Here is a 24181-nt window from a genome sequence, read left to right as displayed (position 1 = left end):
TTAACACAGGACTGACCACTATACGAGGAACCATGGAGACTTTTAATACCAAACGTGGATTAACTTCATCTTTTTCTGGAGACAATGTTTCTCAGCAGTGCGGTCCTATGTGGAGACCATGGACTGGAACAGGAGACACAACTGTGTTTAGGGTGAGTTTCAGACGACTTGATCTGATGGTTTCCAAGTTGAAACTATATACTGCACTAGAGCTTTTACTGTTGTGTGATATATTATATTTTAGCTTCTATCCTATAGCTTTTATTTTTAACTTGTTTTTATTTTCTAATCTTTAATGTTTTTATTAACTGTTTTAATTATGTCTTAATGTTCTTTTGCACTTTGCACAATGTTCTTGAATGTTTATGTAAAGCACTTTGAATTGCCTTGTTGTTGAAATGTGCTCTACAAATAAAGCTGCCTTGCCTTCCCTTCAAACGTGCGTTTGTTTAATGGATAAAAAGATTAACATAGTCGCTTTGTTTCAACTTTCAGACTCAAGGAGAACTTTCTGCTGTTCAACAGCCCAAAACTCCTCAGGTCGTTCACCCAGTGAAGTAAGTAGAGGATTTTTTTTTTTTAATTAAATGATTTTTAATTCTTCTGCAAGTTATTTATTTTTATTAATACTGTACTCTTTTTTTTTAAAGGTTGTACTGGCCCAAATCGAGATGCTTCGATTATCTGTACCAGGATGCAGAGATGATGCTGCGTAACTATCCGGTCCAGGCGACCATCTGCCCTTACGAGGACTCCAGCAGCGATGAAGACACTGATGATGAAGAGGAGGAGATGATGGAGAAGGAGCTGAACTGAAATGTGTCTCTCTCAAGCCTCTGAACGAACTGCTGTTATAATGTCATAATATATTTCTTTTAACTTATTACTGTAAATAAATGTAAATAGACCTTTTTTTCTACTTCTATACCAAACAATGTTTAAGTTATTCCTCTAACATGTCTACCTCTTTTGTACCTCGTTGAGAATTGCAATAAAATGCATAAAATGAAACGTCGTTGTCTGAGGCTTTATTATTTATTGAATCCAAATTATTTTCTGTAGTTATAGTGACAGACTTTTACAGTCGAAATCCAATCAGTTATTACAGAAATAAATAGTGAATTGAGTTGTTGAGGAATTTTATTTGAAAGTCAGGAAATCAGACACCAGGATCATTTATTTATGTCCTTGCATAATGTGTATTTTTCTATCAGCTTTTTCTATTGAAGTATCTTTATTAAGTATAATTTTCCTCATACTTATAGGCTATTTCTTGGAGCTCACAGGTATACATCTTAGTTACTTTATTTCTAAGAAGTTGTAGCAGGGTATAGGATTTATCTGACACATCTGCCTGCTTGTGTCTGAACAGCTCTTTTCCCATGGAGAAGGTGCAAAGGTGGTAAACGCTCCATTTCCTGCGCAGTGTCGCCTGAAGAAGTGTGGAAACTGCAGTGACACGTGGAAGGTGTCAACCAACCGTGTCAGGGGAGCAGAAGAGATCTGCAGTGAGATAGTCAAAAGGGAAAACGTTTGTAGTAGACCTCCAATGAAACCACCAGCTTATAGATAAAAATCACTGTCAGAAAATGATTACTTAATGTGGTTTTCACTTGAAGTATTCTTTTTCCATATATATATATAGGATATAATACTCTCTAGAGATGTGGGTTTGCTATACCAAAAGATTTATTTATGCCATACTATAAAAAAGTGTTTTCTTTCCTCCACTCACAGGGTGAAAACATTTGGGGGCAAACTGGGACGTTACAGTTGCTCTTAAAGGTCCCATATTATGCTCATTTTCAGGTTCATACTTGTATTTTGTGTTTCTACTAGAACATGTTTACATGCTGTAATGTTAAAAAAAAAACGTTATTTTCCTCATACTGTAAGCCTGAATATGCCTGTATTTACCATCTGTCTGAAACGCTCCGTTTTAGCGCATTTCGACGGAATTGCAACATAATTGCGTTGCTAGGCAAAAGCTTAGGTCCATGTTTACTTCCTGTCAGCTGATGACATTCACATACAATGCAACTAGGAATAAACTGGGACACATTCAGAATGTTTACGTTTAAAATTGTCTCAAGGGTCTAAATATTGTGTATTCATGACATCACGAATGGGCAGAAATCCTGACAGCTTGTTTCAAATGCAGAGTTTCTGAATACGGGCTGTGTGTATTTCCCTGTAGATTGAGTGTTTCGATACTTTCACACTATTTATATAGGATTTTAGCCTGCTTTATAATAAAGAAAACGTGAAAATATCACTTTTTTATAATATGGGACCTTTAAGCATGAAGAAATATAAGAAAAATAGAAAATGTAAGTGATGTACATAATGCTACACTACAACACAATATATGTAGAGTAATATAAATAAATAATAAAAATAAGAAATATAAGAAATATGTACAAATATGTGCATCAAACACATACATGCAGAGGCATAAATAATCTGTTGGGCCTCTATTGACCCTTTGTTCCTCCTGCTCGCTGTACATTGTGTATTGATGTATTATGACATCACTACAGACCACACCTGACAAAGTTATATATCACATAGAGATCCAATCAACTAAAACACTATTTAATTTGGAATTGCACCATGGAAGGACAATATCAAAACTATCAAAACTAAAAAAAATGAAGTTTCCCGGAGGAGAGTCCCTGGATGAGGTACTGATGCAGGACTTTATCATGCATTTCCCACCTTATATATACACAGATATACATACAAATGTTTACATACACCTGTACATATGCAGTGGGTTTATCTGCATATACTTACATGATCTTGTGTTTAGTGGTAGAAGTTACACATTGCTGAAATGAAGAAAAATATATAGAGTCACAACACTGTAGCTGTACCAGGCAGTTTCAGGCATAGAATGTGTTTTTTTGTGTTTGAATTGTGAAATACACATGTTATTTGTGATAACTTCTTTTTTTGTTTTTGACCTTTTACATGCTGTCCTATCCTGACATAACTTTGTGAACTTTGGTGAACTTTGCACGGTTTCAACTTTTCCCAGGAGCTGGTGTGAAGTTGGGCGTGAGGACCAAACACCTGAGGGGGTGAACGCTGTTCAGTCACACGGGTTGACCTCTGCGCTCACATGTGTCACTAACTGCCATGCGTCCAAATACATCAGCCTGTAATAATAAATTATAAGTATCAGGTTTTAATGTAGAATATAAAGAGAAGGATATCAATCTTCCCCTGGTCCCCACTGTCTACTTTAGATTTATACCTTTGTAAATCATAATTATCCTTTAAAATCTGCTTATTTTCTAAGCAATTCAAGCTCAAAATCGAGTATTCGTGACTGAAAATCTGACAGATTTGTTTTGTAATCTTGTAATGAAAGCTCATTTGGAGAGTGTGACTGCTGGCCTTCCCCCAGGGAACTTTGACTGGTGTGATCACAGACACCAGAAAGAGGTGACGAAGTGTGGCTGTGAGATAGACTCAGGGAATTGTAGACAATGAAACTACCAGCTTTAGACAAAAGTCAGTCAGAATATGTGGTTCTAACTTTAAATATTCTCTTTCTAAACATCAGGACAGACTCTCTAGAGATGTGCGGTTTGCGAACAAAAAGATTTGTGCCATACTATAAAAAGTGTTTTCTTTCCTCCACTCACAGGATGGAACATGAGAGAATCAGAATCAGAAATACTTTGGGGGGAAATTGGGACGTTACAGTTGCTCTTATATATAAACACGAAGAAATATAAGAAAAATAGAAATACATTTCATTTTAATACTGCTGGTAGATGTGCATATTGTTATACAGTTGGATTTTAAACCACAAAAAATGGTTAATGACCTTTTTTAGAATAGGTGTTTGGACTCATTGCATATTGCAGGTGATCATGATGCTCTTACTTCAAAGTTCCTGTTAACTACAGGAAGCATATTATTTGAATATGATATAGTTAAGTGCACGGTTAGAACTTCAAAACATGTTTACAGACTTGTCATCTAATATGCAGTCCGTGTTCATTAAAGAAATATTATCATGGAAGCTATTGTTTACACATTTTGCATTTCTGTCTTAATGACTTGAACCCTTCAACTCACCCCGGTGCCACTCCTTTACCGTGGGAACCCGTGGGATCATCTCAGGGTGTTTTGGAGCGTGCAAAGCTCAAACACCTTATTAACGTGAAACACGGTGGCCTCTGACTGCCACTGAACTACTGACCTCCACTGGACAGACTTCTGTATTATAATTACAAGGAAGACCTTTATAATAAATGAACAAATTGTTGTTTTGTGTCACATTTTAGTTTTCACACCCACATTGATACAAAAACCCAAGTATGAAGACTGTGGAGGTGTGAAGTAACTATCAAGGTTCTACTGAGTGTTTTCCAGAGCAAGAGATGATGCGTACGGGTGGCTGCTGGGCATCCAGATCAAACTGAATATTCATATGCAGACCTGACATTAGGAGTCGGTGATGACGCTCTGATAACCTCTTCAACCCCGGCTTGCATGGCCGAGACTTTCCCAGGCCCGGGTGTCAGAGCTGCTGCTTTCAGGAGTGTCACTTAACTTGGGTGTGAAATTTACTCACCTCCGGAGTTAAATATAAAACCAGCCAGGGACCGATGCCCTGTCTGATGAACTTATAACCTTTACTGCACAAGCTTTAGGTCAACTCAAGCAGACATTTATTTATTTTTATTTTATTGCAGGAATTAACATAACTTTAGTGTGAAAAAAATGATTGTAAATTAGAAAAAAAAGAAGTACAGAAAATAATAACAGAAATAAAAACAAGGAAAAAATGAACGAATAATCTAAACAAAACAGAAAAAAACAAGAAAAGAAACAAAATAAAAACAATATAAATAAATACAGACATACTGTACATACGAATATATATACATACACCTCACCACTACATACACAGGGGAAAAAAAGAGATTAGCAGACATTTCTTAGTGAGTTTATCTACATATACAAACATTACCTTGTGTTTAGTGGTAGAATACATACTGTTCATAATAATCCAGTCCATGTATATCCATTCAGTATTTAATTCTTTGCACTATTTTTATAGTTTACAACTTAGAACACTGACTTGTATACAGACGTTTTATCTTATTTCATATTTAATTGTTGATAATTGGTGCTTTTTCATATATACCTATTTTTTCACTACTTGTGTTCATAACAGTTTTGTCTATTTCTCACCTTTACTTGTCCACCTTTGTTGTCGTTGTCATTAGCTGCTATGTTATCGTGAGAGATGCATCAAACCGGAGTCAAATTCAAGTTTCAATTTGAAACAGATGACATATAATACATTCATTCAGTGTACATACATATAAACATATTAAGACAGAGTTAGTAATGGCAAGTGTAATCATTAACTCCGCTACACATGCATGGCAAATAAATCTGATTCTGATTCTGAAGTTACACATGCAGGGGGAGAATGCTGAAAAGGAGAAAATGATATAGAGTCACAACACTACATGTAGCTGTAACCGGGCAGTTTAAGGCCTAGAATGTGTTTGCGAAGAAGTGTGAAGCAAAGCAATTAAAATGAAATACCCATGTGATAACTTTCATTTATAACTAACATTTTTTTGTTTTGACCTTTACATGCTGTCCTATCCCAACTTAACTTTGTGAACTTTGGTGAACTTTGAACAATTTCAACTTTTTCAGACACATGCTGTCCTTTCCCGCAGGAGCTGGTGCGAAGTTGGGCGTGAGGAATATAACACAATACGCTGTTCACTCCCAGGGTTGACCTCTGCTCTCACATGTGTCACTAACTGCCATGCACCCTCTCTTTACCTCTGAATACAGTAGCAGATAATAATAAGTTATAGCCAGGTTTTAATATAGAATATAAAGAAATCAATGTCAATCTTCTCCTGGTTCAGTATGTCTACTTAAGATCTACATTATCCTTTAAAAGTTATCATTTTCTAAGCAATTGTCTTAAAAAATATCACAATTTGGTGCCAGTTATTCATGATTATGCAATAATATTGTCAGTGAAGATGTTGCTTTTTGTAATTAAAGCTCATTTGGAGAGTGTGACTGCTGGCCTGCCCCCCCGTGAACTTTGGCTGGCGTGATCACAGACACCAGAAAGAGGTGACGAAGTGTGACACAGCCGAGCTGAGGCTGAACCTCATGCAGCAGCTTCTCAGTCACACCTCAGCTTGGCACCGAGGACAGAGCAGGGCTTGCTTATGTCAGACCGGTTTTGATAGTTGGTTAGTCTATTTACAGTATATGGCTTGTTGTGTTTTCCAAGGTAGTTCAGTTGTAGAACCAAAAGGGGGCACTGTGTTTGTGCATGCAGACAGGAAGTGCTGCTTTATTTGGAGTAGAAAGTTTATTTGATGATACAGAATGTTTCTGCTCTGCATCTATGAATGAAGTGATTAACCATGCACTGATGGATGATGATGGAACAGAACAGTAAGTACTGCCTTTCTCCAACTTTAATGCTGTTTGCAGTGGATGTCAAGGAAGATTGTTTGGGGGTACAGGAATTATTTCAAAATACTGTCAAAGCAGTGACACAGTGAATATTAAATAATGTGCCTTGGATGCAAACATCTGCTGTCAAACAACCAGTTTGGTGATGTGTTTGTCGGCTAGTGTGTATGTACCGGTGTCACCGAGCTGTCAACATTTAGCCGTCTGTGTGTGAGCACCAGTTGTTGCTTGTTCCCAGTAGAACCAGTACAATTAAAGTTCCCCTCTTCTTCTTCTTGTTCTTCTTCTGCTTCTTCTTCACATTGAAAAACTGGAAAATCCTGACAGGGCCCATAATCACTTCTCTTGTTGCCCTTTGGTTGGCTAACAGATATTTGGAGTCACAGTACAATGAGTTTACCTGACCAACAGGTGGGGCAAGAGAGCCAAAAGTGAGATTTCAGCTTGTTTTGGGCCCAGTGATGTAACTTTGCAGCTCTTCCACCAGGGGTCGGTGTTGCACTTGAACAGTAACCATCATTTTCAATTATAGGATGTGTAGACAAATCAAACTCCACATTATATATAAAAGATGAGAGGATTTTGGAAGGTTTGGCATGTGACTTTTTAAGACAAATAAATGCAGACACAGAATATTAAATATTAGATTGCATAAATGTATTTATTTTATGTTTCAAAACTAATAATAAGTGTCTGTAAATTGTTGTGCTACAAAATGGCTAACAATATGTTCCATTGCACCGCAGTGCAGTAGAAAATGTAGTCAACATTTGTATAAAGGAATTAATTTCAAATAAAATAAGTTGTTTTAACTGTAAGAAGATCCCTTATCAGGGTTTAATTATTTCAGTGGGAAATACTGTACTGCTTAAATATGTATTATTTCAGGGTTCAGAATAAATAATAAAAGTAATATAAAAGTAAGTAAAAAAAAAACAAGAAAAAGCTTATTAAGGATTTATTATTATTATTATTATTATTATTATTATTATTTATTTATTATATTAATTTTTTATTATTTTCTTTATTTTTTATTTTGTAATCATCCAAAATGTATAACTCATAAAACATATCTATTTACAGAACATATTTTCTATTTATTTAATTATGCTATGTTCATATTACTTTTATGTTTTATTAGATTACTTATTTATATCTTGAATTTTATATTTATATTATTTACAAATTGTCTCCCTGTTTCAGTATAATTTATTAATGTGGTAAATCCTGTCAAAGCACTGTACCTAATGTAGCACCTGTCATTCATGCATGCTGAGAATGTAATGCACATAAACAGCGGTGTGATTAAGCAGCAACATGACTGAGCAGCACTTTTTGCTGTAATGAGAGAGAGGACATGAAGCATAAATCTGTCAATGGAGTGAACGCCTTCATAGGAGAGAAACCACAGAGTTGCTCTGGTGTTCCTCTCAGCACATAAACATTCTGCCTCACGTCGCCATCTAAGAGATATAGCTGTTGTGCTTTTCTACACCTTGTTACCTCGCCCCTCCACTTAAATAGTTAGTTTGGTCTCCTCTCTCTGAGATGTGTGCAGTGGAGATAATTACAATTTCAGCAACGTTTGCCAGGTGATTACCTCATAATCCCCTATTTCATTTGATAAGTCACGCATTGATTTAACTCCGAGTTGGACCTAATGGAGTATCTTTTCCACCGCCACAGTGATTTGTATGCTGGGGCGAAAGGACAACGGCGGATTGGAGGCAGAAAAACAGCCGCTCGCCATTCCTGTTCACTCAAGATGAGCAACGAGAAGGCGAGTTTAATCACAGCAACCTGAATGTGAACACTAAATCACTGCAATGGCTGATACAGTAACGTGTGGTGGTGGTGGTTTGGATAGTTCCTCTCACATAACAGCTCCCTGTTTCTTTTTTATATTCTCTCCTCTTGCAGGGCGGGGAGGAGGATGGAGTGATGACAGATAAGAAGAGAGACCTGCTTGGTATTCACCTGTCTCTCTGGATCAATAAAGGTAATTTGGGCTGATTCCTCCCTGTAGGCCTCTTAGCAGACAGACGGGGAGAGGGGTCAGCCACTGCTGAGCTGCGGGGAGCTGGAATAACTTAGAAACACACTCTGCAAATTACTGCCCCTGTTTGAGAATCTCTCATTCAGCTATTCCTCTGGCCTGACGCAGAGTCCTCTCACAAATGTTACTGGAGGTAATAAAGGGTATACTGCCCTATGGTTTTACATGTTTGGATATACAGTATGATGTCTGCAAGAAGTGGCTAATTAATATATATGGTGGCTTCCTTTTAAATGCCTTTTCTGGCCATTCTGCATTTTTTTTTTTTTGACTTTTTTTTTTTGACTCAGTCAAACAAAACGTAACAATGTGCTTCGTTCTCCAAAATACAAAATAACTCCATCACAATATACCAATGACCAGGTCAAAGCACATTAATACATTAAAAAAGAGAAGAAGAGGCAAAAATTAAGTAAGTAAGTAAAGTAAAATAAATTAAAAATCAAGAAAAAACAACCAACCAAACAAACAGACATAATAATAATAATAATAATAATAATAATAATAATAATAATAATAATAATAATAATAATAATAAATCCATACTGTTTTTAAAAATATTTTGTACCTATTTTTATTTTCATTTTATTTTATTTTTATTATTTAGTTTGGACCCTGAAGCAATACATATTTAAATCAGTCCAGTTTTTTTTATTTGATTTATTTGAAATTCATTAATATTATTATATGATAATAATAATAATAATAATAATAATAATAATAATAATAATAGTAATAATAATAGTAATAAGTGAGTGGAAAATAAATTGAAATCTATGTCAATTTTGCCAGAATTTTCCCCACAAAAAAAGGACCCAACTTTAACCTTTATCCCAACCTCAACAAAAAACAAAAGTTTCGTCATGACTATCGTTTTTCACATTTTCGACTTTTTTGAAAAAGCTGTGATCTTCTACCAAACTGTTCAAAGAGGTGGTTATGATAGCCATGAAGAAGAAGAAGGTTTTTGGAGGTGGGAGCTGGATGTTCACATTCACAGGTCAGGCCTCATAAATTACCATGGAAACAGGGGTGTCAGGTTGAATGAGAAATAACTCCCTGATGCGAGATCATGGCATGAAATCTTGGATTGTGGTTTTGATCCTTTAGGGTTTGATTAAACCTCATATGTTCCCACTCTGCTGCTCTTATAATTCGCTGAAAACCTTTTCATTTTTCATGCATTTTTTTTTGTTTTATTTTTTTTCCTTCACATTCCTGATCACAACCTCTGCCTTTCCATCTCTTGGGGCTGCAGCGGGTCTCATAGTCAGTCGGTTATAGGCATGGAGGATGCCGTCCGTCATGTGGGGTCACCAGTCTGAGAGGAATGCTCCATGTCAGGGGTGGAAAGTCATTCCCGAGGGAAACAAAAAACTCCACAAAGATTGAACCCCACTTTCCGGCCAATCACTGCTGCCTGCATGTCCTGCTTATGTGGTGCGTTTCATCAAAGTACACAGGTGTGCACTGCACCTGCACGCATCGTCTCTCTCACTTATATTCACGTGCAGGCTCAGTGTTGTGACCTCGTGCTCACATGCTCTCTTTTTTCCCACAGTGCCTCGTATAAAAAGGGTGTAATGTTGACTGCAGACGGTGCAAACATGTTTTTATTGTGTGTTGACGGCAGAAGAACAGAGGTGAATGAGGATGTTGGTGCAAGCTATAGCAGAGCAGGTCCCTTTGAGTTTTCATGCACTTAAAGGGATAGTTTGGGTGTTTTGAAGTGGGGTTGTATGAGGTACTTATCCATAGTAGGTGTATTACTTACAGTAGATGACGGTCGGCACGCCCCCAGTTTGGAGAAACAGACAGGAGTACTGGCACCAGAGCAAAGCAATACAGTGCTGTGGACAGGGATGGCAGAAAAAAATATTTTAGCCACCTAAAAGAAAGACTCACCTAAAAAAATCAATATCAGTTTAAGTGTACACTATATTTAGAATATTTTCACCGCTTTATCTTGCTGTCAGACAGCCCCTTCCTTCTCCTTTCCGACGGGGAACTGAACTAAAAGTGAAACTTATCTATGCTCTCTCCAAAGCCAGCAGGAAGTATTCTAAATATAGCGTACACTTAAACGTATATACATTTTTTTAGCTGAGCCTTTCTTTTAGGTATCTGAAATATGTTTTTCTGCTGCCCCCGTCCACAGCACTGCATTGCTTTGCTCCGGTGTCGGTGCTCCTGTCTGTTTCTCGATGCTGGGGACGCGCCGACCGTCATCTACTGTAAGTACTACATACTGTATTCCTCATACAACCCCACTTCAAAACACCCAAACTATCCCTTTAATGGAGGACAAGAATGACGGTCCACATGCCATGCTCATGTTTTTATGTGGTCGTGCAGCCTGGAAAACTTCGTCCTCAGGGATGCAGTGTGATCCAGAAAACAAAAAAAAACGAGTGATCGCGTTGACATTCAGAGACCTTTTCTGAAGATAGTGTCAAGTTAGTCACTAAATATAAAAGGCACTAAAAAGAACAATTAAGACAAGGCGCTTGTAATAAGTAAAAAAAAATCTGCCAATTGAACAAAATTTGATTGGTAAGATTTTTTGAAATGTACTATTTAGGCCTTTCAAGATAAAAAGAGATCCTATGTGAAAAACTCATTTTGAGCTATATTTCACTATTAGGAAGTGTTGTGTGTTCTGTTATGCTGAAAAGTAGTATTGTTTTCACTTAACAAGAAGAAAAACAAGTCCCTTTATCTCACTGAAATGTTACTTGTTAGGTGATCGTGTTTTATATTAAGTGCTATGATAGTTCAACTAGTAATTAGACAAATATACACGATAAGATTTTGCATTTTTGCAGTTTGAATCAGTAAAAAAGAAGTTCAAATTCACAATTTCACGGACGTTGTTAATACCTCTTAAACATCATAAAGCATGCAGTCATTTATAAATGAAATGAGTGGCTATGTAAAACATATTATAGGATTTTACTACACCATACAGTATGGAGGATGAAAGTGATAGTGTGCTTTTACATACATGTCTCCCTTCTAATACATCAAGTGTCTTGCAGAAATTAGATTAATAGTCTACTTTTGCTTTCCACATCCAACTATCAAACTTCAATTATCTTTCAACATCATTAATTGTTTCTGGAGGAAGCACATATTGATAGTCCGACGTGTGCAGAACAGTTTGAGGCCGACTAAGCTGACAAGTCATTTCCATTCTAGTACCCTGACCTAATCACCATATCTTATTATCATTCACATGAAAACACTAATTACAAAGGCAGGGTGAACCTGATTTATGCTAATGGAAACGTGAATATGCGACGGATGCATTAATCTAGAGTATAGGACCCTGCGCTGGTGTTAACTGTGATTAGCATGTGATTACCATAGCACGGGTTATATCTACTGGAAGCCCTGCGTCTGATGGGCTCGTGAAAATCTCTCTACTCACTTGCAGGGAATGAGACTGTGACTCTTCACGGCATGAGGAAATAATGTTAATAATACAAAATGAACAATTTTGATTGTTTTCCGCTAAACAAAAATATGTAATTAGCAGCGAGTCGATGTGAACATTTTCTGTTTTAGAATGAGTTTAGCAGCTAAAAAGTGAGGGCATTAGAGCTTTTGGTCGTAGGTGTTCAGAAGATTAGGATAGAAAAAAACAAGAGTTAGAGTACCGGAGAAATGTGTTAATGGGTTAGTTCACCCAAATTACAAACACAAAAACACGTGTGAAGGAGGTGTACGGAAAATATTCAACTGAAGCATCTCTTTTCAGAGACATTGTCCATATTCAACGTATCCTCATGCAATAGTTCGTATATCTTAAGAAAAGTTCATTCTTTGTGCGTTTTCCTAGCCCGTTCTCATTCCTAGGGTGTTAAATATTGAGTTTCGGTCACAGCCGTCGGCTTTCGGTACTGCTGCACACGGCACCGTTTAGCGCCGGTATGAAACACACCGAGCGTTCCATTAACTATAATGTAAACCCATTGCGGCAACAGTAAGTGCTCTGACATAGTGCTCCGGGAGTGAGTGGAGGGTCCAACAAACACAAGGCTTTTTTCCAGGAGACCACTGTTCATGTCCCGTGTTCTCAACGTTCAGTGTCATTTAACTGTACTGTACAAACGTAGTAGTTTGAAGCCCAACCATGTAGTTTTTCCTAAACCTAAAGTGGTTTTGTTGCCTAATCCTAAAGACACACCATGGGTAACTATAATGGTTTTAATGCCAAAAATAAAGTGACGCCAAGGGGCGTGACACAGTGGCGGTATGTGACGAGTTGGGATGAGAATGTGTTGGTTTTCAGCAACACGTGTCAATTTTCGCACGTTACATGCATACAGTCTTTTCAAAATAAACTTCCGTCTTCGCAGGAAACGACTTAGTTAAGTTCAGGAAAAGATTGTGGTTTGGGTTAAGTGGCATTACTTAAGTACGGAAGTTGCGTGACAAACTAATCAACGTTGAATTCTCGTTTCACACGTTTTTATTATTGACTAAAATCGAAAGAAGAGTCCAAAACCAACAATGTTTTAGTCTGTCTCTCAATACTTTCTGACTTCCCTACACTGTCTGCGACAGTCAGTCCAGAGCCCACTCCTTCCTACTGACAACATAACTTGTTACAAATATATAATTTCACTTTTAAAAAAAGCTGAGTAGTTTCCTGAAACAGCGGGGCACTGTAATTTTTTTAGCAAACGTTGCCGAAACAAGAGTAAATAGTGTATTTGTTGGGGACTATATTCAGCTGTGGATTAATACACATTTGGTGCTCCAGTAGTGAATATTTATGGAAGCAGTGACAGTGTATACGATGTAGCCTGGAGGTCTCTGGCAGATGAATATCAGGCTTTTGCTTCACAAGCAGTACTTGTTGTTTTCATAGGATTTGCTTCTAATTTGCACATCACTTCACATCATACACTTTATCATGTTATCATATGAAGTATTAAGCTCAAAGGCTCCAGAAAGCAGACATGCGGATGTGTTGAAGGCAGAGTGCAGGTGTCTCCCAGTGGCAGTCCCCTGCGCCATCTGTTCCTCCGGGGCGGACCACCTCCACGCAGCTTCCAGCGGACAGGAGGATGCGTTTGTTTTGGGAGACACGAGAGCACAAAGAGAAGGGGGCCCATCCTTCTATCCCTGCTTTGATCCCTCCATTGAGAGGACCCAGGCGTGGCCCTCTCTCCCCGGCGTCCCCCCGGCTTGTGCCTTGCCTGGATGGCTGGTCTGACGGCTGAGACCGGGGGCCGGCGAGCCCGGCACTCCAGCAGAATGAGCCTATTGACGAGGCAACAGATTGGCTTTGAGTGTATACCTGATGGTTATCCCCCTCTTCTCCCCGCCGGTCCCCCTCTCCCCCTCTCTCTCTTTCACCCAACCAAAGACAATCCCTGCATCTCTATGTTTCTAATCAAATTGCCAGTGTGTAGTGGATTTAAGAGAGTGGCAGAAGCCATTGTTGGGTAATCTGTACCAAAAAGGAGAGGTGATGTTAAGTGCGGCCCTTTTCTTAGTCAGGATTAGGCTTGGGTTTTTCTCTCTTAGCCCTCTTTTGGTAATACGTTTGGCTCGAGTAGCAGCTTGGCAGAGACAGAACAACTCTGTGACGGGTACTAAACCAGCCGGCGGGCTGAGTGAAAGTGTGTGAGGGTGCGTGTGTGTGTGTGAGAAGTTTGTACGAGGGTTGGATTCGTCATTAGCAGAGCAGAGGGTCATCTGGCTTTAATAGGTGTACTCAGGTGTTGCTTCTGATGTCTGCAGCAATGGTGTTGTTTGCTGTTGGGAATCAGATCCTGGCTCTCCCCTTCCCCCTCTGCCCTCCCTCTGCCCTGCTCCGGTCCCTCTGCACCCCGGCTAATACCAGGCTCATTACACCGCTATCGATCGCCCCTCGCTTCGCACCAAAGGGCAAAGAAGTCCTCTCATCCCTTTCTCTCTTTTGTCATTCTTTTCCCCTCTTATACCCTTTTATAATCTGCTCTCTTTCCCCCGTGCCCTTTCTCCTCCATCGACATCCTACATACTGCTGTTTCCTCTCTCCGGCAATTATGTTTCTGTCCGAAAGAAATGAACATTTCGAGAAACTAAGAGTGCATGGGTGAAAGGCACAACCCGGGATCTTTACGAGGACATATATGCATTGAAATAACTTGTTTTTTGTGGTGTTGTTTAGGTCATCTTGTGTGCAGCAATGTAGAGACAAAGATTTTAGACAGATACCGATCCAAGAAGAAGAATTCTCAATGACCCCCAACCCTCACTCATCTCCCCCCCCCCCTCCTGCTGTCCGACCCCCTTCCTCTCCCCGAAGCCGTCACGCTTCTTACTCTCATTTTTTCCGTTATCTCGCAAGAGATTTGGTGTCTTGTAAAATAACACCCAATTCATTATCCAAATCTCTGTAGAAGTATGCAGCCTTGTGTGGGCTGAAGTGTAAACACTGTGAGCTGGCTGTGAATGAAAGGCAGGTCTTAAATTACAGCACGTTCTGGTGTAGTGTGCAGGGGTCGCATCCGACAGCAGATTTGCTCGCATGCACACATAACGTGTATGCATTGCATTTGCAAACATGGGTAAAAGGCGGCATTAAGGGAAAGCTAGTCTGTCATTAGCAACGTTTTAGGGGTCATTCGTAGCAAGATATTTCCAATCTATGTCCTTAAGATGCTGGATTTTCACTTGTAAAGAGATGAGAAGACTCCTTTCAACAAGTAAAAGTAAAAACAAACTTTTACATACTTTTACGAAATCCTAATTCTGTCTTTTTGAAGTCAGTTTAGCACAATTAACACAATTAAACAATCTTTTTTCATGACTGAAGACCTTGATATTGATAGTGTGAAGGTATTTAGGGAATGGCGAATGGTGTTTCAGGACAGTATCTGCACAGAGAAATGAGATTTTTAATATTATTATATAATGAAAACATTGTGACAAAGCAGGGAAGTAGAGGCAAACATTTCATTGCAGGTTAAACAGTCCGAGTTGTCCAGAATTTTTTTTATAATTACAGCAATAAAACCTTAAACATTCAACCCTCAACCTACCAACCTAGTTATAGGACTACCGACTGGGGCCCCTGGGGACCCCAATACAGTGGACTTTTTAAAAAACGCTCATTAAAACAGAAACACAAACAATGATATGAAACCATTAGGAACAACCTAATTGAAAAAGTCATAAACAAATTGGAATGATAGAATAAAGCACCTGTGAGATATGACAAAAAATATACCTCTGGGTAGAATGAGGGTTAAGCTGTATCACCGTCATGATAACAAAAATCCCAAATATTTTCCAGGCTCATAACAATACCTACAGTATACTATATACCAGCTGTCTGTAATGTGATTTCATTTGTTTAAAAAAATGTTTTGATAAAAAGCTCTCCAGTCCTCCATTATAAAGAAATTACACTTAAAACTAAATTATTTGCTCATCTATTTTTTTTCATCCTGGAACCATGAGTGAAATTTCAACAATACTTCCAAGCTTAAAACAACGTTAAATAGTTTTTGCAATGACTTACTAATTTCTGCCTCGGCCTGAATAAAAACAGTTTTTTAAGACATACCAAAATGTGCGCAACAAAGGCCTTCTCTTTCTGTTGACAGCATTTATTTGCATTTCTCCAGCTACAGTACAGTAACTCAGCGAGGGGTTGTCTGTCCTCTGACCTCGCAGCTCTCAAGCTGCATCGCCTGTTTAACCATAATTGCTTGCATACCATATTACACCATACTTCTCGACTCTGCATTTGCATCCTCTGGCACCCTCCCTCAGTGACTTCACCCGGTCTTACAGTATACGGTTTTCTAACAGAGGGGCTGTTCAGAGGTGCTGCTGGGTCTCCTGTAGCTATAACCAGGTTGGCTACCTCTGACCCCCCGCTACCTCTACGTCTTTGTTTCACGGCTGACAGAAGGAGTGCCAGAACTCCTCCAGCTCGGGTGATTTATGACCAACAGCTGCTCTTGCAGCCCATGACCCACACAGCTGGGTGTCAGATGTGGTCTCCCTGTAAGCAGAAACTTATCTGGCAACCCAACATCAGTCGAAGGAAGGCTGGACAGAGAGAGGGGGTAGGGAGGAGGAGGAGGAGGAGAGGAGGACCAAGTGGGAGAAAGATGGAGTGGCAAGACGGATTGTAAGAAAGAAAGAGAAGGAATGAGAGGAAGCAGATGAGAGTTGGCAAGACAGAGAAAAAGAGCTGAAGAAAAAAAAAAAGCCTGAACATGTGAAAAGGGGAAGTCCTGACACAGGAAAAAGTGCGACATGTGGCTCAAGACAATTGATTTGAATGCACCAGCTAAGCTCTGCATTGATTTCTGCGGCTGTAGAGAAAGCAAAATGTTTGTATTATTTCATAAGCCAATTAGCTGCAAGGAGACTCCTCTCCCTGTGTGCCTATTGACCCACAGTCTGTGGCTGCAGCTTTATTGTCTGGGGGGCGCTCTATAAAAGATCAATAACAGGCGAGTGATTGGATTATGGGCTAATCAATGCATTGTACTAATATATCACCAGAGTGATTACAGAGCACTGGCTAATAGGAGGCCTTAGAGAGCTGTAATGACATCACACCCCTGCTGGCGCTCAGGAGGAAACGGCGCGTCTCAAACGAAGTGTGGATGAAATTATTCATGTGTATGTGCAGGTGCATTTCACATGTGTACATATCCCTGGCTGTTTATATGGGAGTGCAGGGGGTAGCGTGGGGGTAGATGATGGGTTGATTTTCTTGATTCTTCAAACAGCTGAAGAACAGTTACTACCAGATGGTGCGTGATAGCTCGCTTAGAAGAGGCCATCATCAGATTCCTGCTGCAGCATGGTGAAGGGGGCTCCATTCTGATGCTGGGCTCGCTGCTGCAACATATGTGGAAGCTGTGAGAATGGTGGCGTTGAAAGATACGTAGCTCGCAACCTCTGCAGGCTTATTTCTTAACCCATTTGTGCCCGCAACTGGCATTTTTTTAATTTCTTGAGTGTTCTCTGGGCTTGCCTCAGAAATTTTTCAAAGTTGGTCAAACCATTTGACTGAAAAGTGAGTTTTTTTTTTTATTATACAACATCTAGTATTTGGGTACTACTGTTTTTGCATTAGACACTAAACAGTTGTCCCATATGTCCAAATACTAAATATAGTATGATAAGAAAATGACTATATCTCAGAAACTACAAGGAGCACAATCAAGTATTTGGTATCTATGAACTCAGAACAAGTTGAATATCAAAAATATGCAGACTAAAAAAATATTTCACATGGAAAACATTTAATAAACATACTGTTTGCATTATTTTTTCTTAATTTTTTCAAAAATCCGGACTTTGACTATTAATAAAAATATGATTTTTCATGTGATCTAAAAATCTCAAAGTTGTTATGTTAGATACTTGCCAAAAGTACGTCTGTACCAAATTTCAAGACGTTTGACTCATCAGAACTTCATCACACTAAATATAATCTTTGGGCACAAATTACTTGTATTTTGTTACATTGTGGATTAGCAATGCATGCTTTTGTAAAATTATTGTTTTGTGTAAATTAATATAGAAACTATTTAAACTCTTATTTGTGGGGGAAATTACAGCCAGATGTTTCATAACAACAACAATTCAGATTGTGTTCATGATGTTCATAAGTTTCTAAGTGATTCTTTTTCTTCATCAACTTAGTCAGTTTCACTCATTTGAAAATGTGGATATTTATTTTTTTAAATACAATTTTGTTGCATTCCATATGTGAAAACCATAAACCTCCAATGCATCAGCTTTTCATAAGCTAAGAAAATAAGTCATGTTTTCAGCTTATGGACTGTGTTTTTCAACCATTCCAGTGTATTTTTAAATTGCTTATTTTAGCATAAGAAATAGGACAATTTTCATAAAGCAACACTTAATCCTAGAAATGAACCAATTTTGGAGACAAAACTCCCAATTCATCCCCAAACACGTGGACAAAATTTGAGGATAAAGAATTTTTTTTTACATAAAGGACCAACGGCAAGAAGCAGCCAGCTTGTGAAGTCGTCCATTGTCTGCTCGACTGAGAGGAGAAACGTGACTGGCAGGCTAATCTTGTTAGACACTCAACACCAGAATGCCAGAAAGTAATGATGTAATGATAATGATGAACCTTTTCACAAGTAATTATCCGTGTTTATCAACACGTGTCAGCCCATTTGCTATAATTGAGTGAGTGATAGCCACCAATCTCGTCCCCGCCTTTCATTACTTCTCTGATTTGCAGTGTTTAAAAGTTCAAGTCTCACTGATATCAGTAGTGTGATGTGCAGTTACTTGCTGCCACACACGGATGGCGAGGAAGGACGGAGTAGTGCTTCTTTATCTACCATTTTCCCCCCTGCAGACGAGAGAAAGTCAAATGAATGAGATGTGGTTTAACACCGTAAATCCTTTTTAAGGTGTCTTTGTTTGGTTTCTTCTTAGCTGCTTTGTCCAAAGTCTCCTGCTCAAATACAAGGCAGAGACATCATCTGGTCTTGGAGACTCGCACGGGGGAGCTTTGGTAAAGTTCCTGTTTGCTCAAGAGTTTAGGAGGCTTTTGTGTGACTGATTGTAAAAGAGCTATTACAGGATATAATAAGAAGAGACATGTTTTAAACAGGGGAGGAAAAAAAATGTGGGTGTAGCCGAAGCTATAAGTTTGACTTATAGCAGAAAACAAAGAGTGGCTCACATTACGCCATTGACTTTATTAATTATTTTTATTTAGTTATTTATATATTTAGTTAGTTATGTGTTTGTTTTCCCCAAAGTTTATTTAGGGAAATGAAATGTATTTATTTGATTTATTTCATTATATATTATTTACACATTTTCAGTTTGATTCTGTAATTGCTGACGTTTTGATGTATTTTGAATAATTATCATAATATAGTCATAATTCCGGCTTTTTCAGTCCCGATACCGATAGCGATACCTGGGCTTTGGGTATCGGCCGATACTGAACACCGATCTGATACCAGTGTTAAATTAATAAGCTGTATGCCTCACTGTGTGGAAGTGACTGGGATCATTCTCAAGCAACATCAGGCCTGACTTAAATATTGCTGTCTTAACTTTGTTAAACAAATTGTAACAAATAAATACATAGTCATAAATAAATTTAATTGTTATTTATTATTAAATTAATAAATTGTACACCAGCAACTTGGCAAAAAAATCTTCAAAATTAACAGGAATTACAATTCAAGTGTAAACATTTTTAAAGGTGCTATTGATAACATTGATAACATTCAGCCACTAGAGGTCGACTCCCCCATTCCATTGCATTTACTTCATAACAAGTCATTGCCAGGCACTCACAGTCAATCTCAGCCATTTATCTGTTTTTGTTCCACACTAATTGACGACCCAGAGATACCACCTGATACCAATGTCGTTTTACTATTGACTCACATGTCTTGTTAGAAGTGGGAACAAAACGTCAGATATCTTCCACAGAGATAAACAAAACATTCATTCTGGATCCGCCAACATGTAAATGATTAAAGTCATTAATTTCAGGAAAATCCATGCTTTTATTTGGCACCTTTGTAAAGGCTGTGTGGATGTATTTTTTTAAAAAATATTTGTCTACATAAAAATGTTATCAATAAGACCTTTTAATGTAGCAACAAATTGGTAAAAACTGAAACAGGAATTCAAATTCCAGTATATAATGTGTAGTAAATAGAATTGAATTCAATACATCGGCCCCATTGTCGCCGATATCCAATCCAGCTATTTGAGGCTGTATCGGCCTGATATCTGATATCGGTGCATCCCTAGTCATAACATTTTGCTAATTTTGTAATATCAAAATTGGCCTACATTACATAATATATTTAAAATATTTGTAACCACCATACAGTATGAAGGCCATTTTTTCTGGAGTACTGTAACACTGACCATAGAAATGACACGCTCTGTATGACATCAGACATGTATTATAAGTTATCTGTATCTATATGTTAAACCCTCGTCGTCTTTCACATGACATGCACAGCCAGGAGCTCTGACGCCCGTTTCTCACTGCTGACAGTTCCCCGGCTGTTTAAGTGTCCGTTTAAAAGCTGCTTCCGTCCCACAGGGCTTGTCTTTTACCCGTCAGCCCTGTCGAAAGCACTAATCACCGCACAAAGCTGAGGGAGCGCGCCATGCGCTTGTTAGCCCTCGTCCCAATCTTCTGCCACGTCCCCCCTTTGACATCCACACAGGCACTTAATTCCCCCCTATTATGTTCTTATGTTTCTATAGCCTCCTAATGAGACAAGAAAGGGGAGTATCAGGTTGTGTCCATTGATGCGACGGGCCCCGGCGTGTGTTGAATGCGTGTGAATGCATGTGCCGGTGCTCTGAGCCATCTGCCCATCACAGGAACATGGCGTGTAATAACAGAATCATGACCGTGGAGATCAGGGCCCCGGCAGGGAGCCTTGTATTCATGGAGCTTTAAAGGCAGCCATCCAACACTGATCAGACACGCCCAGCTCATACCCCCCTCCCCGCGTCTTTATGTGCACCCCGACAGCCTCGCGTACCCCCTGATTCCATCCTCCCGCCGCCACGGGCCTCAGACTCCATGTTGCCAGGGGTGACGTGGCCGCCAGGGTCAGAGGTGCTTGTTGGAGGTGAGGATCAGACAGTGGGCCCATCTGATAGGACCATCTGGACGAGTGACCTGACATAATTAGTTATTAATTCTTCTCCAGGGAGGAGGGGGGGAGAGGAGGTGGTTACACACAGCTAATGCTGCTGTTAGCGCCACGAGCACAGATGTAACTCGTGTTAGAGAGAAATGATAAAAAAAACAGCATCCAACTACTCCTACATTATATTATTTTACTAAATCAGTCAACTCGTCTTCCAAACTGACACATTGCTGTGTCAGTTTAGTTGCTTAATTGCTCTCATTCTTGCACATAATCGGCCTAACTTAAACAACGTGACATCACAGTGAGATGTTTCCATGCATCGGCAATGGTTCAATACACAGTAAACAGCCAACACAGTCTCACGGCAGTTCATGAAATAGTCACGAAATTGAATCTATTTGATTCGTGTTCATAGACGCTCAGCTCGACTTTCAACAATGCATTTTTTGTGCTTTTTCCTACGAATGTCCTGCAACACGTGACGCACGTGTCGATTTCCGCTTTAAAAAAAAATAAAAAATACTTAGGTTTAGGAATAGATCGACTTGGTTAGGCTTAGGCAACAAACTACTTAGGTTTAGGAAAATATGGGTTACGTGACAATTAAATCAACGTTGATTTCTGGTTTCACACAGGGTACGAACACCGGTCTCCTGGGCGAAAGTCCCGTGTTTTTTGACCCACCCATCCACCCCGACTTCCTCCCTTTGCGGCGGTCGTCGCTCTTTATACTTCCCGGTTCACAATTACGTAGATTATATATGAATTGAATTTGTATTTGTAACTTTCACAAAAATTTTTTTTAATTTGTGACATTAAATTTTGTGACTATTTCACGAACTGCCGTGCGACTAGTCTGAATCAGCAGGTTTTGGTGTCAGTTTCTCATAATTAAAGAGAAAAGGCATGTTTCCTGTCAACTTCTTGTTTTTGTCTGATTACACTCTGTTAGAGCTGCAACTAGCGATTATTTTCATTGTCGATTATTTTCTCAATTAATCGATTACTTATTTGGTCTATTAAATTTTAGAAAATGGTGAAAAATGTCCTTCAGTGTTTCCCAAAGCCTAAGATGACGTCCTCCAATATCTTGTTTTGTCCACAACTCAAAGATATTCAGTTTAATGTCATAGAGGAGTAAAGAAACCAGAAAATATTCACGTTTAAGAAGCTGGAATCAGAGAATTTACACTCTTTTTCTTAAAAAATTACTCAAACCAATTAATCGAATCGAAATATTTGTAGTATATTAATTTAATAGTTGACGACTAATCGATCGATTGTTGCAGCACACTGTAGAAGGCATAGCCAAAATGTATGTGCAACATAGGAGCTGGAAACATTGAGGGGAAAGCGCATTGTGATAGATTTGGGTATGCAAACTCTTTCTGTGCTTGCTTTCTTGCCATCACTGTTTTCCAACCAGAAGCCAAAACTAAAGCGCTTGCCAAGAGTTTTTTTTTGGTAAATGACTAAGTGAAGTAGAAACAGGTGAGGAAAGTGCATACAAAGCTAAATTACAACAGGGTGAAATACACTGAACAGTAATCGATATATAATAACAAAAGGCTTTAACGAGAACAGGAAAGTCCTTCTGAAATAATGAGATAATTTGGATTATTGGTGTTAAACAGAGATAATTATCACCAGCATGTTTACGATCATTTCTCAATGTTTTGCTTCAGATATCCATCTGGCGTTCGGCTCTTTGTGAGGAGTGTGTAATGTGACTATGAAGGACTATAGTGGTACAGTGTCAGCAGCCCCGGCCCCTCCTGCTGCTGCTGCTGCTGCTGCTGCTGCTGCAGGGGAATCTCCTCATTGGCATGCAGGCGGCGACTTGGAGCCGTGGAGCACCGGCACCCTCTCTCTAGGGACTCGCTCCTCGCTCTCTCCTTTCTCCTTCTTTCTCCTTGTCTGTCTCCTGCCGCTCTCCCTCTTGCCCCCCTCACGCAGCTGTCACAATATCTGCTCGGTACGAGTGCTAGAGGGATCGTAGGAGTGGAAGAGCCCGGCTGATGTGCCACTTTAGAAGCAGAAGATTTCAAAACAGAGCGGCTGAAAGGCCTCTCATGAGAGGTGTGGAATCAATCTTAAGATTTGTGAACGGTCTGTAGCCGTGCATGCAGTATGGTTGTCATTGCACGGGGGGATTATTGTCGCGACTCTACAGGAAATCATTTAATAAAGATATATTTCCAGTGGCTAACACATCTCCCTAATGAAATTGTTTAACAAAATCGTGTGAAATGCGAAGTGACAGTATCAGAATTCAGTCGGATCTGATTTTGGCAGATTGCTGAGGTGTTTACAGCGAGATGGACTAGGATGCAAACAAACAAACACAACTCCTTGGCATGAGTTGGAGAGCATTTCACAGAGATGTTGGAGCGAACAATGGCAGACAGAGAGAGAGAGAGAGAGGAAGAGAGAGGAGACATGGATCCTGTGTGGCTCTGTGGATTTGGCAGCAGTGAAAGCAGTGAGAAGAGCGCTGATACCAGCCAGACTCAAGCTGTGGGCAAATCAAGCGTGAAATCAGGAACAAAGGGATTCACAGGATTGGAGGGCATTAGATTCACACTGTCTGAGCCTTGCTGGTGTGTGTGTGTGTGTGTGTGTGTGTGTGTAACAGGAGCTCAGGATATTGTACTTGTAGTCTTTTTAATAGCCTTATTGCCGAGGGATTAGTGAGTTTCAAATTAAGGTGGTTTTGTTACGGTTTTGTGAAAATGATTGTGGTATGATTTTTGATTTAAAAAACAAAATTCCTATTGAAGGATGTAACATCTCATCAAAATTACAGCAATTATAGTTTCAAGTTTACTCCAAATGGCCGAAGGGTGTTTGTGGTTTTAATGCTGCCAGGAATTGTGGACATTCTGGGAACCCTGAATGCGGCAGATTCATCTGGTCCAATTTTTTTTTTGCATATTTCACTTACATTTAAAGTCATCAAGAGAGATAAACATTTATCTTTTGCTAA

At 39.1% G+C, this 24181-nt stretch overlaps 1 protein-coding gene across 1 annotated transcript; it reads left to right on the top strand.

Annotated features, from left to right (window-relative positions):
* Positions 1-927, top strand: ripply2 (ripply transcriptional repressor 2). Its single transcript, XM_074616550.1, has 3 exons — positions 1-152; positions 496-557; positions 651-927. The coding sequence occupies exons 1-3, from the start codon at positions 33-35 to the stop codon at positions 814-816; spliced, it is 348 nt and encodes a 115-aa protein (XP_074472651.1). The 5' UTR covers positions 1-32; the 3' UTR covers positions 817-927.
* Positions 928-24181: the final 23254 nt, after the last annotated feature.

This window comes from Sebastes fasciatus, chromosome 18 (genome assembly GCF_043250625.1).
Source record: "Sebastes fasciatus isolate fSebFas1 chromosome 18, fSebFas1.pri, whole genome shotgun sequence".
NCBI classification, from domain to species: Eukaryota; Metazoa; Chordata; class Actinopteri; order Perciformes; family Sebastidae; genus Sebastes; species Sebastes fasciatus.
Note: the sequence above shows the minus strand (reverse complement) of the source record. Positions and strands in the feature narration are given on the sequence as shown.